General features: G+C 33.4%; 2 protein-coding genes across 2 annotated transcripts; one reads left to right on the top strand and one right to left on the bottom strand.

Annotated features, from left to right (window-relative positions):
* Nucleotides 1–4,895: 4,895 nt before the first annotated feature.
* Nucleotides 4,896–8,938, bottom strand: LOC133176983 (NHP2-like protein 1). The gene is made up of 5 exons (XM_061312055.1): nucleotides 8,807–8,938; nucleotides 8,421–8,538; nucleotides 6,844–6,947; nucleotides 5,707–5,740; nucleotides 4,896–5,267 (listed from the first exon to the last, which is right to left on the bottom strand). The coding sequence occupies exons 1-5, from the start codon at nucleotides 8,807–8,809 to the stop codon at nucleotides 5,143–5,145; spliced, it is 384 nt and encodes a 127-aa protein (XP_061168039.1). The 5' UTR covers nucleotides 8,810–8,938; the 3' UTR covers nucleotides 4,896–5,142.
* Nucleotides 8,939–9,444: 506 nt separating this feature from the next.
* LOC133177005 (meiotic recombination protein DMC1/LIM15 homolog) lies at nucleotides 9,445–16,011 on the top strand. Its single transcript, XM_061312085.1, has 13 exons — nucleotides 9,445–9,517; nucleotides 9,646–9,690; nucleotides 9,916–9,966; nucleotides 10,084–10,179; nucleotides 10,305–10,387; nucleotides 11,400–11,494; nucleotides 13,365–13,437; nucleotides 13,672–13,763; nucleotides 13,950–14,023; nucleotides 14,133–14,247; nucleotides 15,299–15,359; nucleotides 15,594–15,710; nucleotides 15,807–16,011. Exons 1-13 carry the CDS (start codon nucleotides 9,464–9,466, stop codon nucleotides 15,874–15,876), a joined length of 1,026 nt encoding a protein of 341 aa, XP_061168069.1. The 5' UTR covers nucleotides 9,445–9,463; the 3' UTR covers nucleotides 15,877–16,011.
* The last annotated feature ends 488 nt before the right edge of the window (nucleotides 16,012–16,499 follow it).

Here is a 16,499-nt window from a genome sequence, read left to right as displayed (position 1 = left end):
AAGAAAATTTTCCTCAGAAAAGTTTTGTTTGTCATAATTTCATAAACAATAATGAGAACTTTACTCTAAATACTAAATTCACAAACCGAATATGATTTTTATATCTCTGAAGCTACAGGCATTCTGCACGCCTTGTTCGTGCATCTCCTTGGAGATACACTGAAATCCACTTCTGTCATTTGTTTAAAATACCAAAATTGTTTTATCTGACTTTTTTCAAATACATGTACGTATTCAAGCCAATATTCATGATTATTTTTTCTTTTTCTTTGCTTCGCTGCAACACTGGGAAATTAGTATGCAGATAAGTAATTTATAACTTGAAACGTTAATACAAGAAACTTAGATTAATTTACTTTACATGTTATTAGCCTTTAAATTACCGGCCGGTAGGATTTAAAAAGGTCTCGCGGTTAGTGCATAATTCATTGTCTGGGCTTGTATATTATGACAAACTAAATAAACTAAGATTTTGAAATAAAATCTTAACATTCCTCCCTCGCCGTTAGATTTTTAAATAGGAGTTTGACCTATATTCGATTTATTTTCAGCGGTGTCATGGAGCGAAGCAATAATCGACGATTTTACGTCACCAATACACAGCAGTTTTAAAAGCGTTCACGTCACCCATGTTGTATTTTAAATGCATTCATAATAAAATAGGTATTTTGCAACAAGGCTCCTTTCACACTGTAGAAATCTTTTGTATACTAAGTCTTTGAATGCCCGTTCAATAAGTATGGATTTTCTATAACCATTGACCGATCTACTCTCTCTCTTTTGATATCTACGGGACTGATTTGAGTAGTAACTGAAACTGAGACAACATTCTATATAAAGATGCTTGCAATATTAGGTAATAAAATATTGTTAATGAAACATCGAAAAAGGCTGAGCCTTTTACATAAGAAATTAATGAACAGTGATTCGTACCCAATGAAACTTAATAATTTATAATACCAGTACAAAGATCTTTACACTCTTATTTCCATTTAATCATAAGCAAACAGTACACGTCCAAATATCCCCTTTTAAGCAATAGCAATACACTTTTATCCAAGCATTAGCTTAAATGATGTGTAGATCATTCTGTTGTATACAGCAGGTTTTCTTATGTTGAATAATTTATCGTAATATCGTCAATAAATCCAGCAGTCTGAGCAAAAATGACAATCTGGTCATGAAATAATCAAAATATAATTAGGCTTAGGCATCAATGGAAATGAGCTTACGTTGAATAATAACCTCTCTGAATTCTTACAAGACTCGCTTTAGAAAAGAATCCATTGAGTTTGGAGTGCTAAAATATTGATTTCAATGTTTTAATTACCTAGCTCTGAATAGAATATCTAAAAACAATGTCCAAGATATTGCTCAGTTCAACAGAGTTCAGATATATATACATAATCTTACAGTAATTTTAAAGCTACAGGGCTAATTCTTTCAGATTTATGCATCATATAACAAAAAAAATATTCAATTTAAGAGCAACAGAGTACATAAGATCAACCTGAATGTTTTTTATAGATAAATTGAATCATAAATGTGTATTGTAAATGCACACGATAGAAATATTAACTGCACGATATAAAATTATCAAACCCTTTAACTCCTCTTCAGAATTATGAAGAATACCCTGCAACTTCCCTGTAAGTGTTCAAAAATTAATTCCGATGAATAATAAATTTTACTCCCCTCTAAGTTTGTATTTTTAAGCTCCTACCTTTATTTAACCGCTGTACTGTGATCACGCATAGCACTTTTCTCGCCTGATCGTAGCCATAGATCTTCTAAACAAGGTTCAAGGCGTGTTGACTTGTTGCTAACGCAGTGCTTTACACGCGCTTACTCGGACGAAACATACAAACAAACCGGGTAGCTAATAAAAGGAGACAACTCGTATCGATAAAAACCATTGTGTATTGATCTTTATCAACCACAAATTGCTCTTTTGCATTTTCTTGTTTGAATTCATTTCCGCTTCCAACATGAATATTGTGTACTGCAACGCAAACAGCCTGCAATGCAATACTAGAATATTAAAATACACTGTAAAGAATCATTAATTGCACGTATTTCTGGTTTGAATATAAGCATAATTAATACATTAAATAAATTTCCAGTTTATTGATTTTCTTATACTGCCTTAGGCATAGGCTTTACTCTTTTTGCACATCTAGGATATCACTCATCTTTTCATAGTACGAAAGCCTATTAGGATCAATTTGGGGGAAAAAAATTAAAGAGAGTTACATATATATATACGACGCAAAATGAAATGTAAAGTGTAATAACGCGAAAGAGGGTGTATTTTAACGCCAAAAAGGTGTAATAACGCGAAAAAAGGTGTAGTAACGCAAAGTGAAAAGACGTTATTACGCCTTCTGAAAAAGGCGCAGTGAAAAGGCATTTTCATGCCTTTCGAAAAGGCTTAACTACACCTTTTGAAAAAGGCGTAATATAGCAAAAAAAATAAAAAAAATAAAATAAATAATAATAATAATAACTAAAAAAAAATAATGGAAAGGCTTAACAACGCAAAGCTGTTATTATACGATGAAGTTTATACGAAGGATGGGGTCGAAGTCATCCTAATTCATGCAATATTTCAAAATAGCTTTTTATACTCCTGCACATCCAGCAGACATCTGTTTGCATGAGAATTAATTAAGAGAGATTGACACTCGTAAAATTCCGAAAACAGGCAAACTATTTGTAAGAGTATAACAAGCACGTAGTAACTTTCTATTAAATTTGTGAATTCATGACCCTTGGTCCATGTATCTTGCATCAGAGATCGAGGGACTAAGTTGGATAAACATTGAAAATATGTACTCTTTATTCCTGGATATCCAGCTATAAAATTATTTTATGAGCAATTAGCCCTATACCATATTGTGAAATTCATGACCCACGGGTAAAGGGTTCAGTCCCCGACATGGGGCTAAGTCATATTTAGTCAGGTATTGAAAATAGCAAAATACATCTTTGAAAAATTTTATTTAGTCATGTCAATCTAGCAAGCAAATTGTTTGCCTGATTTAAATGGGTGCTTATCTCCCTTATAAAAATGAAAGCCATGTGCTCTTGGTACATACCCAAGAAAAGGACAGTATTGGTTATAGATAGAAAGTTCATATACATGTACTTTTGAAGATCTTATTTAAGAATGTTTTTAGGTTTGTGTGAGTTATTGGTGTGTAAATCACACAGACTTGTCAGCATATTGATGTAAACATCCGACCCCCCTGTAACGGGAACTGGGTACGTCGGCCCGGTATAGCTCAGTGGTTAGAGCACCCGCACTGTTAGCGGGTGGTCCCGGGTTCGAGTCCCAGTCTGGCCGACATTTTTCCCCGCCTGTTACACCCCTTTAGCGATTGCTCGGATTGTTGAAGCAGTGGATCGAGTTTGACAGGATATTTTTACTATTTGCAAGTGTGTTGCGCCCTTTTGGTTGCACTGTCCGTAAGTTGAGACCTCGAAAGACTGACCACAGAAAGAATACGGTTACAGGGAATTTATTTCACGGAGTTTGAGACGAAAATACAAGTTGATGTGACCGACCTAGAAAAAATCAAGATGACGGCGATGTGTACCTTGTGAATTATTAGGTAGGGTATATATATATATATATATATATATATATATATATATATATATATATATATATATATATATATATATATATATATATATATATATATATATATATATATATTAAAAGAAAAATAAGTAACGTCAGGTGCCTGTGGCGTGAGTATACACGAAAATGGCATTCAAATCAGTTTCACATTTGGCTTACTAGAAAAATACAGCAAACGTAAATACTTAAACATGGACATAGAAACTGTATGCATAAAGACAATAAGCTACGAGTTCTAATCTGCCATAAACAATCTTTTCATATCGAGTTATTATGCCTTTTTCGCGTTAGTACACCTTTTCACGTTATAAAACGCCTTATTTTTTCCCACAGATTAATCCTAATAGGCTTTCGTATCATAGTTAATCTGACATGAGGATTAAATATTCAAAATCACCCAGAAGTTCTTAATGCGTTCGGTTATGATGCATAACAAAATCTAGTGTTGTTGCACGTTAATAACAATGTAATGATAGTTTGGTCCTGGAGCTCCAGTCATTACTTGGTTTTCTGGTTAATCTAAGCTTTACATGGCCGACATATAGTTAGATGGAATTTGATGCATATTTCTGATTTAATTTAATTAACATGGAGATAAGGTGTCATTTGATAATTAAACATAAAATTAATGTTATTTGAAACAAACAGCACTATACATACTAGTAAATTCTTCACAGGAACTAGTATTATATTTGTTTAACACCTAGATTATAGCCACAAATATGAAATCAAAATTAATAAAGGTGAATCAGAGATTAGCAGCGCAAAAATATTGGTTAGGAACAACATCCTTGCGAGGAGAAAACAGAACAACAAAATGCTTGCACGATCTAGTTTCAAACCGTCTCCAACCTGAGTTGATTTTTGATACTTGCAAACCGAATTAAATGCCGAACTCACAACTTACCAATAGCATAATGTTTTTAGAACTCAATAATATCGCTTAAAGAAAATATCACTCCGCATTTCGATGCAGGTATTGCAAGATTTCAAAATGCACGAAATGAAAGCAAACCTAAACAGTCTGATAAAATGTTTTCACCAGACTGTTCACTTACATGACTTTCCTTACCATTTTACATGGGTCCGTGTTTCCGTAGGGGTGGGGGGGGGGGGGTGGTAGTCCAAGGTAATTTTTTCGTTACTTTATACAGAAATTTTACTTTCAAAAGTATGTTTCTTCTAACAACTTATTTGACTTGTGCTTGTAATCAGACACTAGCCTGGACATAAAATAATTAAGCAAGTATTATGTAATATCTTTTTTATTAAAATGGTAAATAAAACTTCATAAAATTGTTTCCCATGATTTGACAACAAAATGAACACAAAAATTGATAAATGATTTTGTTAATTCTATGTCTGTTAATTCTAACATACTCTTACAACTAGAGAAGAATATTTTGGTAGATAAATTCATTAGCTGACCAGGACTTCCAAAGATGCATGGCATTGCATGCATATTTCAATGTCAACGGCCTTGTCCTGTAGATGAATTAGATGAGGAGTTTTTCAATGTTCTGCTGAATAGTCTGGATCTTAGGTCGGAGTTGAGATCCTTCGTTGACTGTGACAGAACAAGCAATGACTGCCCTGGACACACCACAGGCTCTTCCCAAGGCTACAAAGGGAAAATATCATATATGATATGATGGTTGTCTTTACCGCTATATAAATTACACAGTATGAGAAATATCAAATGGTGCCTACTTTTAGGAAGCAGATGGTCTTACATGGCCATCTGTTTAAGGTAAATTTTTCCAAGTCACATTATCTTTTTTTCTCATTTCCAACTCATTTTACTATTCAAAAGCCCTAACAGAGCCCCTTTATCCTTAAAGGGTAATGAAGTGAGCAAATTTAAGTTTCTACACTGCATGAAGACACTTTCCTATTAATTTGACAACAAAACATGCAGATAATCTACCAATTCTTTAGTAATAGGTGTTTGTCCAATTTCAATTTAATACAAAACAAATCTCATCATGGCAAACAACTTTGCTAATTCAGTTTAATGTTTTTATATGGATACATGTATATAATGATCTTGGATTCTTTACCTTGTTTTGATCTCACAAACACATAAGGAACATTCTACAAAATAGAAAATACAAATACTTGTAAATTAATATTTATATCTTATTTAAAGAATTACATTAAAGTGCTTGTCCCCTGTTTTATTTCTCTCCCTTGCTTCCCTTCCTCTTTACTCCCCTCCTAATGCTCATTCTTCTGAAGCTTGTAGGCAAAGCTTGAACATTTTAACAACATCAGAAGAAGATAGTGGTGTTCCAATCATCGATTATAATCGAAAATCAGTCGATGGCTGGCATAATCCAAGCGCTCAATAACAAAATTTTTATTCCAATTAATCGGGTTATTTATTTTAATTTACAAGCGTAATAGTTTTTAAGCTGAATATTCCAGCCGTGACTTGTCTATTAACTTATTTGTGTATCGTAATGGCGCAGACGAACAGACATTGTATTCATACCCGGGTTACAACGCTCATTTCCGGGTATGGACATACTTTGGATTCTACAAAATGAAAGAAGAACCAGCTGGACTAGGTAGAACCTTCTATCTTAAAATGATATTGTCCCAAGGACTAGGGCTTGTCCTGAGACACAGTTAGATTATTCTAACTACAGCTGGACCACCACAGAAAGTAGTTATTCACCCATTCTTAACATTTAATTAAACTTAATTGATAGACTTTGTAAATGTCCAATTATAATTGATAATTAGTTAGTTACAGTAGTCGATCATCAATTATGAAATTCTTACCAATTCCCATCACTAGAAGAAGAATTAAGAGCTGAAGTATGACTGGCTAGTTTTAAAAAGATTTGACTTGCTGCTACTTTTGAAACAAAAGTTCAGTGTGGTCCCTGATGTGATGTTATTAGATCCTTTGTGTAGTGAGTTATGAGAATTTCAAAGATCTTTCATTTATTTGTTTACAATTTTTTTTTTTCAATGAAGTTAGCAAAATGGGTACAATGTATCTGAAAGTTTTTTTTTTTATTTTCAGCATTACTTTTTGCTTTATAGTTGTTCAACAAGGAGATGCAAAAATATTCATAACTGAAATCAATTTAATTGTTTTATATTTACAAAAGGTAAAAAAAAAATCTTTAAAAAATCAGTGTATGGTTCTTAACTTATCCCAGTTCACAGTATGAAAGATGACTTACCTTGTCCTCGCACAACAGAGGTAAATGTAACAATATCTCAAGTGGCTCTGCATCAGCCGCCATAACAATAAATTCAGATATCCCCCTGTTCAGTGTTTTTGTTGCTGGAAGTAAAGAACATACAAAAGAGTTCAGAATCATGTCCAAATTGTGATTGATGATCACAACGAACATTGGAGATTAAACAGGTCTGGGCGGCCTCCGTTTTTGGAGGATAGCTAAATTTAATATGGCGGCCAAAATTTTTACCATATATGGAAACCGCGTTGCATTGTGGGATAGTTTATCCTCCGATTTCAGAGGATAACACAGGTAATTTTCAAACACCTCATGCCTACCTTTACTCAAAAAGTGCAAAGGACTTTAGTATTTCTTTTATATTTTCTTTTAATTCAAAAAAGGGAAACAAAATGAAACACATTTTAAGCGTATTTAAAATGCAAAATATACTCTGCCTTATAATTTAAGTAATTAAAAGTATAAATGGATTGAATGAATAATTATAAAAATAAATAAATAATTTGAATAGCATAAGTAAATAAAATAAATAATTTGACATGTTTACTAAGAAATTAACATATATTCAAACAGCCATGTGTATACATAAACAAATAAAATATTACAAAGTGATGTGCTAAAGAATTATTAAATGAAAGAAATAACAATTAATAAATGATTAAACTTAATTTTTCAAAAAAAATTGTTTATCAAAATTTCTGAACTGCTTATCACATAATTACGGTACTGGAAAATCAGCGTGGTTATAATTAACCTCAGTCACAAGCAGGTATACCAAATAACTGATTGACGGCAATTACAAAAATATAGTTATATTGATTTAATATCTGGAATTATCCATCATCATATGAAATTACACCTTTTATTTGTTTTGATTTTGAAATCAGCGTATGGTTCATAAATGCAAGAGTTGCTGTTATTTGTTTGGTTAAGAGTTAACTGCCCTTAGTTTTGAAAATTCTGGTAGGTGGCAAGACCACTATCCTCTGTTTTCAGAGGATAAAATCTATCCTCCAAAAACAGAAGCCGCCTAGACCTGTTAAAGGGTACTAAAAAATAATGAAGTTTGACTGTATATGTAAAATTAACAAAATCCTTTGATGGGGAAAGATAAAGATACAGGGTATCCTTTAGTTGATCTGACATACTGTATACAGGAAAAATCCCCCCCCCCCCTGTTTTATTTTCGCTCCTTTCGTCCTAATCACAGGTGAGCGAATTTAAAACAGGGTGTATTCAAAGAACACAGTTTAATTTCTTTAATAGGACTGTGACTGGGCAATTTAAAACGGGGCAAAATTGTTAGCAAGTGCGAAAAATAACATGGTGCAAAAATAACCCTACATACAGTATACATATTAAAATAGTTTCTTAGTCCAACCATAAAACCAAACACATATATTCTTTTTTTAATTAAACAAATATGTTCACAAAAAGAGTCATGCTGTACAAAAACAAACATACAAAATTATCCAGTTGATGATTGAAGTGGAATCCATTTTTATGATACATTTTACCAGGGATGAATTTGTCCATGTTTTACTAATTAGATTACAAACCCTCATTGGCTCCTTTTTTTAGCTGCTTATAGTGTGAAGCTTGTTGAACCAAATCCAGAATTTCCTGTGTCAGCTGTGCATCAGCCAAAGGATATGCCTTGGGGTTTACTTCATCAGTCTGTTGGTAAATGAATGCCAGACTATAATCAGTATTATACATTAAAAATAAAATGTAATTATAAGCTAAACTGAAAAACTTAATAATTAATAAAAAGTTTTGCTTATCACAGAAAACTTACTTTCCTGAGCTATGCCATAGGCATAGAACTTAAAAGTAATTATGTACGACTACAACCCGGGAACTATATAGGTCCCTGCTACAACAGACAACTATACAAGTAAATAATCTCTGCCTCGGGTCAGACTATAGACACAGGAAAACTTACCATTTTTGCAATTTATCAGTAGCAAAATTTTACAAAAAAGAATAAAAACGCCGTCCTCTCTGCGAATTTCGCTTCACCGAGGACCTCGTGGTTAAAACGCTGTTTGTTTATTGATGTCGGTTCAAGTCTTTAAAGTAGGATGGCTTTGTGTGCTGGGACAAACGTTTAAGTGACCGTAAAAATCGCGCACTGTTCAGGAAAAGATAACTCTTAAAATTATAATGCATTCAAACAAAGAGAAGATAATCCTTTGAGCAGACGATTTCTTTACTGAGGTATGTCCCATCACGATCACTTATTCCTTTTCCAGTTTGAATTTATGGTTCACAGTTAAAAGAAAGAAACACAAAGAAATACAGTATTTATTATTGAATAGGCTCACATTTTTAGTTAGGGAGGTTTGGACGGGGTGGGGGGGGGGGGGTGTCAAGCATTGAACATAAACAAACATTGAACATATAGAGGCCTAAATGAGTTAAAATATTTGATATTTCATTTGAATGTTTGATCTTAAACATACAAAATACGTGGAAAAAAGCCGTCAGAAAATCGAACGAGGTAAGGTCTAAATTATTCATGCAATTAAATATATGAAATTTGATTTTAACTCTTAATGGTGACTTGCTGTTCATACTCAGGTGAGACTGAAAACGCATTATGGAAGCAGAGGACCAAGTTGTAGCTGGAGAAGTGGTCAGTGACGATGAAGAAGTAAGACCGGTTTCTAAAAATAATTCTTATTTCATGCCAATGTAAAAAGGAAAAAATTCAAAATGAAAATATCTACTGTGTTGACTCTTTTTTTTTCTTCTTATACTAGTATTTTTATCTAAATTTAGGAATCTCTATATCAAGACATAGATCTGCTCCAGAACCATGGTATAGTGAGTATATGAAAAATCTTAATCAGTATTTCATTTGTCATCAATTTGTAAATTTGTAGGTCTTATTTAAGAAAGAATGATAGGATAAAGTATTGATACGTGATCCATTCTATGTTAAAAGCGAACAAATTTTAAGCCAATAATGGGTAAATTTTTTGGACATGTTTTCTTAAATACCCCTAAAATTTTTTAGTATCTAGTGTTTTTATCTACATGTATTTGTAGAATGTTGCCGACATAAAAAAGTTAAAACAGTCTGGAATATGTACAATCAAGGTGAGACTACAATATGATGAACTGTGCACACGTGTAGTTTAAACAGTACTTGTGTATTGTTATACAAACTGAAAAATATACATCAATAAAAATTACTGTTTGTTTCTATGAATTAAGGGTGTTCAAATGACAACAAAGAAAAAATTGTGCACAATTAAAGGAATTTCGGAGGCCAAAATGGAAAAGATCAAGGAGGCATGCAATAAGCTTGCTGTAAGTAACAGCCGAGAAATTATGATCGCAACTTTTTTTTAAATTCAAATTTTTAGCATTTTCTCTATTTAAACAAAGATACATCCATTGCATATCAACAAAAAAGAGTATAATTCATTGTACAGGATCCAGGTTTTCTGACCGCTCTTGAGTATGCCGATAGAAGAAAGCAGGTTTTTCGTCTGACCACAGGAAGTCAAGAACTGGAGTAAGTAACAATGGGGACATGGATACTTCCGATTTCTGAATTATTTATCATCCAATCCTGTATGTGATCTCTTGTATAAAATTTTCACTTTGATAATTAAATAACCTGATTCTCTCAAGTCAAGTATAAGAGTGATAAAAAATATATATGCTTTTAGCCTTTAATATAAACAACAAATATCCTATCATTAGTAATGAACAAAATAGAGAAAAGTGCAGCTGCACCTTTCCCTTCCCTTAATCGTTAGAAAGGGTGAGTTCAGGACCCATTTATGTAGGATGAAAGTGGCGTTATGACCCGTTGTGTAGAGTGAAACAGAGAATAATATGCAGCGAATATTTATGTTCATATCAGGCACGTAGTATCGTTTTTGAAAGTAGGGAGGGGGTGGTAGCTATATCAAAAAAATATTTGACTGAAAAAAAACTTTGACAATCAAGATTAAAGAAGGAAAATTTAACAAATTCCAACTTCCATTTTAGTTGTGTGTGTGTATGTGTGTGTGTGTGGTGGAAGGGGGGGGGGGGGGCTTTCAATGAACATTTTCAACAATAAAAAGTTTTTCACTACCAACATTTATCAATACACATAACTATACCACAACAAGAAGTGGGGGGAGGGACGACCGGCCTTACAATAAACATAAATTTTCAACATTTAAAGTTAACTTATGTTTGGAAAAAAAGGGCACCCATGCTCCCCCTCCCATACTATGTGCCTGCATATGTATCGTACTTATGGCTTAAAGATACCTGGTAGCATTTCTGCTATCTTTACATCTTTTCATGTGAATACAACTATTTCCATACCCTCTTTGTCAACGAACAACTTTAAATTTTTTGAGTATCATTGATTAGATTCAGTATTTTCTGGTCTAGATATTTTAGCAGGATGAACTCATAGTAACATTAACTGTATACCTTTGTAGGAAACTGCTGGTAGCAGTTTTAAAGGTGTTTATAATCATTTTCTATTACATAACTACTTAGATTTTTTTTGAATTTCTATTTAGCAAATTACTTGGCGGTGGTATAGAAAGTATGGCGATAACAGAAGCATTTGGTGAATTCAGAACGGGAAAAACTCAGTTGTCACACACTTTATGTGGTATGTAAGCACGTAGTATCCCCCCCCCCCCCAAACACTTTCTGCCATAACAATCTTTTACTGTTAATTTGGTATAAAAGTTAAGGTCAGAGACTAAAATATAAAACCATAACGCTACAGTTCTGCAGCTAAGTATAAAAATGTTCATTGAAAGGCTGGTTGTACCCCCTTTCCACATTTTGTTGCAGTATAGTCAAATCCTTACATGTTAATGTATTCAAAGTTTGTCTTGAATATTTAGAGTTTTTGACAATTCTTTTTTCTTTCTTTCTCCCTTTTATTATACCCCCGCTCCGAAGGAGAGGGGGGTATACTGTTTTACCCTTGTGTGTCTGTCTGTCCGTCTGTGTGTCTGTCTGTCTGTCTCTCCGTAACAAGTTTTGGTCGCAGTTTTCTCAGCAACTACTCATTGCAGAAGCTTGAAATCTTAGCACAATCTTTGTTTAGGCATGCCATATGGTGGGATTTATCTTTGTACGAATTCAGTGTCAACTTCCTGTTTATCCGTGCGTCTGTCCGTACCATACATAACAAATTTTGGTCGTAGTTTTCTCAGCAACTACTCATCGCAGATGCTTGAATTTTTAGCACAATCTTTGTTGATGCATGCCATATGGTGGGATTCGTTTTTGTACGAATTCGATGTCAACTTCCTGTTTATCCGTGCGTCTGTCCGTACCATACATAACAAATTTTGGTCGTAGTTTTCTCAGCAACTACTCATCGCAGATGCTTGAAATTTAAGCACAATCTTTGTTGATGCATGCCATATGGTGGGATTCATCTTTGTACTAATCTGATGTCAACTTCCTGTTTATCCGTGTGTCTGTCCGTACCATACATAACAAACTTTGGTCACAGTTTTCTCAGCAACTACTCATTGCAGATGCTTGAAATTTTAACACACTCTTTGTTTAGGCATGCCATATGGTGGGATTCATTTTTGTACGAATTCGATGTCAACTTCCTGTTTATCCGTGCGTCTGTCCGTACCATACATAACAAATTTTGGTCGTAGTTTTCTCAGCAACTACTCATCGCAGATGCTTGAAATTTAAGCACAATCTTTGTTGATGCATGCCATATGGTGGGATTCATCTTTGTACTAATCTGATGTCAACTTCCTGTTTATCCGTGTGTCTGTCCGTACCATACATAACAAACTTTGGTCACAGTTTTCTCAGCAACTACTCATTGCAGATGCTTGAAATTTTAACACACTCTTTGTTTAGGCATGCCATATGGTGGGATTCATTTTTGTACGAATCTGATGTAAACTTCCTGTTTATCCGTGCGTCTGTCCGTACCATACATAACAAATTTTTGTCGTAGTTTTCTCGGCAACTACTCATCGCAGATGCTTGAAATTTTAGCACAATCTTGTTAAGGCATGCCATATAATGGGATTCATTTTGGTACAAATCCAATGTCAACTTCCTGTTTATCCCTGCATCTGTCTGTACCATACATAACAAATTTTGGTCGCAGTTTTCTCAGCAACTACTCATTGCAGGTGCTTGAAATCTTAACACAATGTTTGTTTAGGCATGCCATATGTTGGGATTCATTTTTTTTACTAATCCAGTGTCAATTTCCTGATTATCACTGTGTTTGTCCATAACTGAACTTGTGTATTCACATCAGAGCGGGGGTATTATTAGTGAGCATTGGCTCGCAGACTTCTTGTTTTCGTTTGTTTGTTTTTCAAAGATTTTTGTCAGGTAAGTTGTCAATTATTCCGGCCACCAGCCTTCAAAAAATGATGCCAGTACCTCTTTTGTGCTATATTTTCTTTCATACAACTATTTCACTTATGATATGCTGAGTTGCTGATGGTTGTGATGATGTTTGGTTTTTTTTTTTCTTTCAGTGACTACGCAATTACCGGGCAATAACGGTTATACAGGAGGCAAAGTTGTCTTCATTGACACAGAAAACACATTGTATCCTTTAGCGATAACTTTTATGTTGAAAGGCGGTAGAATTCAGGTAGAGGGAGAGATATTTATATGTAACTTTGCCAAAATTATCACTGCATGTAGTAAGCATACATGTACTTGACAAAATATCCAAAATAATAAATGTCTCCAATACAACACAATATCAAGTTATTATTCAAAAGGGGGTGGGTCAAATATATAATGAATGCAGTGTCTCTCTTTATCAACATTAAATAGTCGTCCTGACCGACTGAGAGCTATTGCTGACCGTTTTAATTTGGACCAAAATGCCGTATTAGACAATGTTTTGTATGCCAGGGCATATACAAGTGAGTAATTCTACAATTTACAGTCAATATATTTAATTTTATGAAGACTTAAATGATTTATTTCAAAATCTTGTAAATGTGATCAGAAAAAAAAATGAAAGGGAGTAAAAAAAGCAACCCAAAAACATGTTTACTGAGTCAATTTTCTAATACATGTATTGCAAAGTTTCTAATCTTGTTCTTAAGGCGAGCATCAATATGAATTACTAGACTTTGTGGCTGCAAAATTTTATGAGGAATCTGGGGTTTTTAAACTTCTGGTAAGTTCCACTTGATTTTTTTTTTCTAAAAGTAAATATAAGATTTGTCCAACATTTTATGCTTTTATAGTTTAACAATTTGTCTAAGTTACCTTCTCATCAAATACAGATAGTGGATTCCATTATGGCACTCTTTCGCGTCGATTTTAGCGGTCGTGGAGAGTTAGCAGATCGGCAGCAAAAACTTGCACAGATGTTGTCCAGACTTCAGAAAATAGCTGAAGGTAAATCATTTGAAATAATTTTTACTATCTTTTTCCTCTGTAACCAAATTGGTGTCGGATAGGTCAGATATCATTTTGAATGGGGTGCAAATGGGACACTTACATGCGTCAAATTTGGTATATAGTGATTTTGTGCGTATCAAGGCGTCTTTTTCGATAGAGAATAATACTTTACGGATCAGTGCATTTTTCCTTCGCACCAAAAATTATGGCAAATCTGAAAATTGCACAAAAATGCCTTAAAGTTAGTGATAAAATGGAAATCAAGTTAATGAAAACGCAGTTTGTCGACCTCTTCATGCAGCTTTAACACCAATGCTTGATTATTAGGACAAATACCAGTAAATTTCAGGTGTAGGTATGAATAGAATTAAATCAGACGAAGCAATACAAACTTTGTTGTCCATAAAGTTTCATCTATTTGTCGAAATGGTTTCAAGCTTAGCTGTAGATCTGCAGCTCACTTGTCTGACAGATCATCCATTCCAGATTTTCTGACAACCGAGCTGCAGATCTGTAGCTAGTTTTCGAGGTCTTCGGACAATTCATGAAAGGTGCTTTGTAATACAGTTATCTCGATAAAACGCAGTGACAATTTTTTGAGAAAGTAAATTTTGAATAAACTCGAACTACATATTTTTCAGTTACACATCATGATCCAAAAATGTAAAACCACGGACCGTATCATTGTAAGATTGAATTTTTAAAAAATCCTGGACCTAAAGTACGGCGTGGGTAATGCCACAATAACAAATGGTTCCTACATAAAGATCAATTACATGTACAAATATTACGCATAGAGAAGATGACTCTCCCAGAGAAGAATGTTTAGGAAGGGCAGTTAATGTGCTTTCAACAATCTTGGTGTACAAATGATCATATTGATTTGAGGAAAGTTAATGCACATGATTAACATGAAATGAAATATGAAGATGAAAAGTAATCTTGCTTAAACGTCCGTTGAAACAATACAGATTTGGAGCAGAGCAAACACGGAAAAATTTATTTATTTAAACATTTATTAAAACAATATTTTAATATTATTTTTCAGAATACAACGTTGCTGTTTTTGTAACAAACCAAATGACAGCAGATCCTGGGGCAACAATGTCGTATGTATACCCACTGAACATTTCATTACTTTATTTTCCCCCATTATTGCTACAAAACTCTTCTAAGATACAAATTCAATAATGTGGTGTGTTACAACTCAAAACCGACATACTAGAAACTTTCCCTTTGGTTTCTTGTGTGAGAATTTTGAACTAAATATTCTATCAGTTTTGAGGATGGAATATGTAACATTTTCTTTTACATAACAATACTTTTTTTTCTCATTTAACTAGTTTTCAAGCAGATCCTAAGAAACCAATTGGTGGAAACATTCTTGCACACGCCTCTACTACGAGACTCAGTCTACGCAAAGGGAGAGGAGAAACCAGAATTGCTAAAATATATGATAGGTATTACAATGAACTAGGTTCAGATACGATATTTATAGGGGGAAAATCATTGTAATTTTTGTTCTATATATTAATCTTTTTGGGTAACTTTTATAGCCCTGACCTTCCAGAAAGTGAGGCAACATTTGCAATAACTGGCGGGGGAATCAATGACGCAAAGGAATGAACAAGAATATGGTCAAAATATTCCGTGGACTGAGGAGAAATAGCATAATATAAATTAAATATTTATATATTGATTATATATATTTCTGAATTACTTCATTTTTTCTGTATTTAGAATGCAATTATGACATAAATCATTATGATAAATATACTAAATAAATTATTTTTGGGCACTTATGGTATATGTCAGGGATGGGGTAATTGAAAAAAGTAATTGTAATTGACTGTAATTAATTACATTTTTTTAAGTAATTGGAAGTAATTTGTAATTGAACATTTTTTCAATTACTTGTAATTGTAATTTAATTAATTACACTGAAAAAATACCATGTAATTTCAATTACTTTTTCAATTACATTCAATTACTTTATATAATACACATTCATGATATATTCACGATATATCGTCACCACTACCTCCCCATTTTACTGGTTTTTATTTTATTGTTAAACATATCCTCAATCAGGCTCTCAATTCTCTTATATTTGGGGCCATTCAAAGGCCCGGTTCCCAATTCAAAAAGGGTACATTTTTTCCCAATTGAATGTGTTAATTTTCCCAATCTGTCACTTCCTCTAATATTAAAGAACATTTAGTAAGATATGTTGTTACTAAACTTGTAAT

The sequence above is a fragment of the Saccostrea echinata genome, unplaced genomic scaffold (genome assembly GCF_033153115.1).
Source record: "Saccostrea echinata isolate AGI-Se365-2 ecotype Australia unplaced genomic scaffold, CSIRO_AGI_Sech_v1 ptg000086l, whole genome shotgun sequence".
NCBI lineage: Eukaryota > Metazoa > Mollusca > Bivalvia > Ostreida > Ostreidae > Saccostrea > Saccostrea echinata.
Note: the sequence above shows the minus strand (reverse complement) of the source record. Positions and strands in the feature narration are given on the sequence as shown.

Coding starts and splice junctions, on each gene's coding strand:
- LOC133176983 (XM_061312055.1), bottom strand. Junction 6,948..8,420: donor AAAAAAAGGAGCCAATGAGG/GTTTGTAATCTA, acceptor CTTTACTTCCAG/CAACAAAAACACTGAACAGG. Junction 5,268..5,706: donor GTTTGTGAGATCAAAACAAG/GTAAAGAATCCA, acceptor TTCCCTTTGTAG/CCTTGGGAAGAGCCTGTGGT.
- LOC133177005 (XM_061312085.1), top strand. CDS start 9,464: ATGGAAGCAGAGGACCAAGTTGTAGCTGGAGAAGTGGTCAGTGACGAT. Junction 9,518..9,645: donor TGGTCAGTGACGATGAAGAA/GTAAGACCGGTT, acceptor ATCTAAATTTAG/GAATCTCTATATCAAGACAT. Junction 11,495..13,364: donor GTTGTCACACACTTTATGTG/GTATGTAAGCAC, acceptor TTTTTCTTTCAG/TGACTACGCAATTACCGGGC.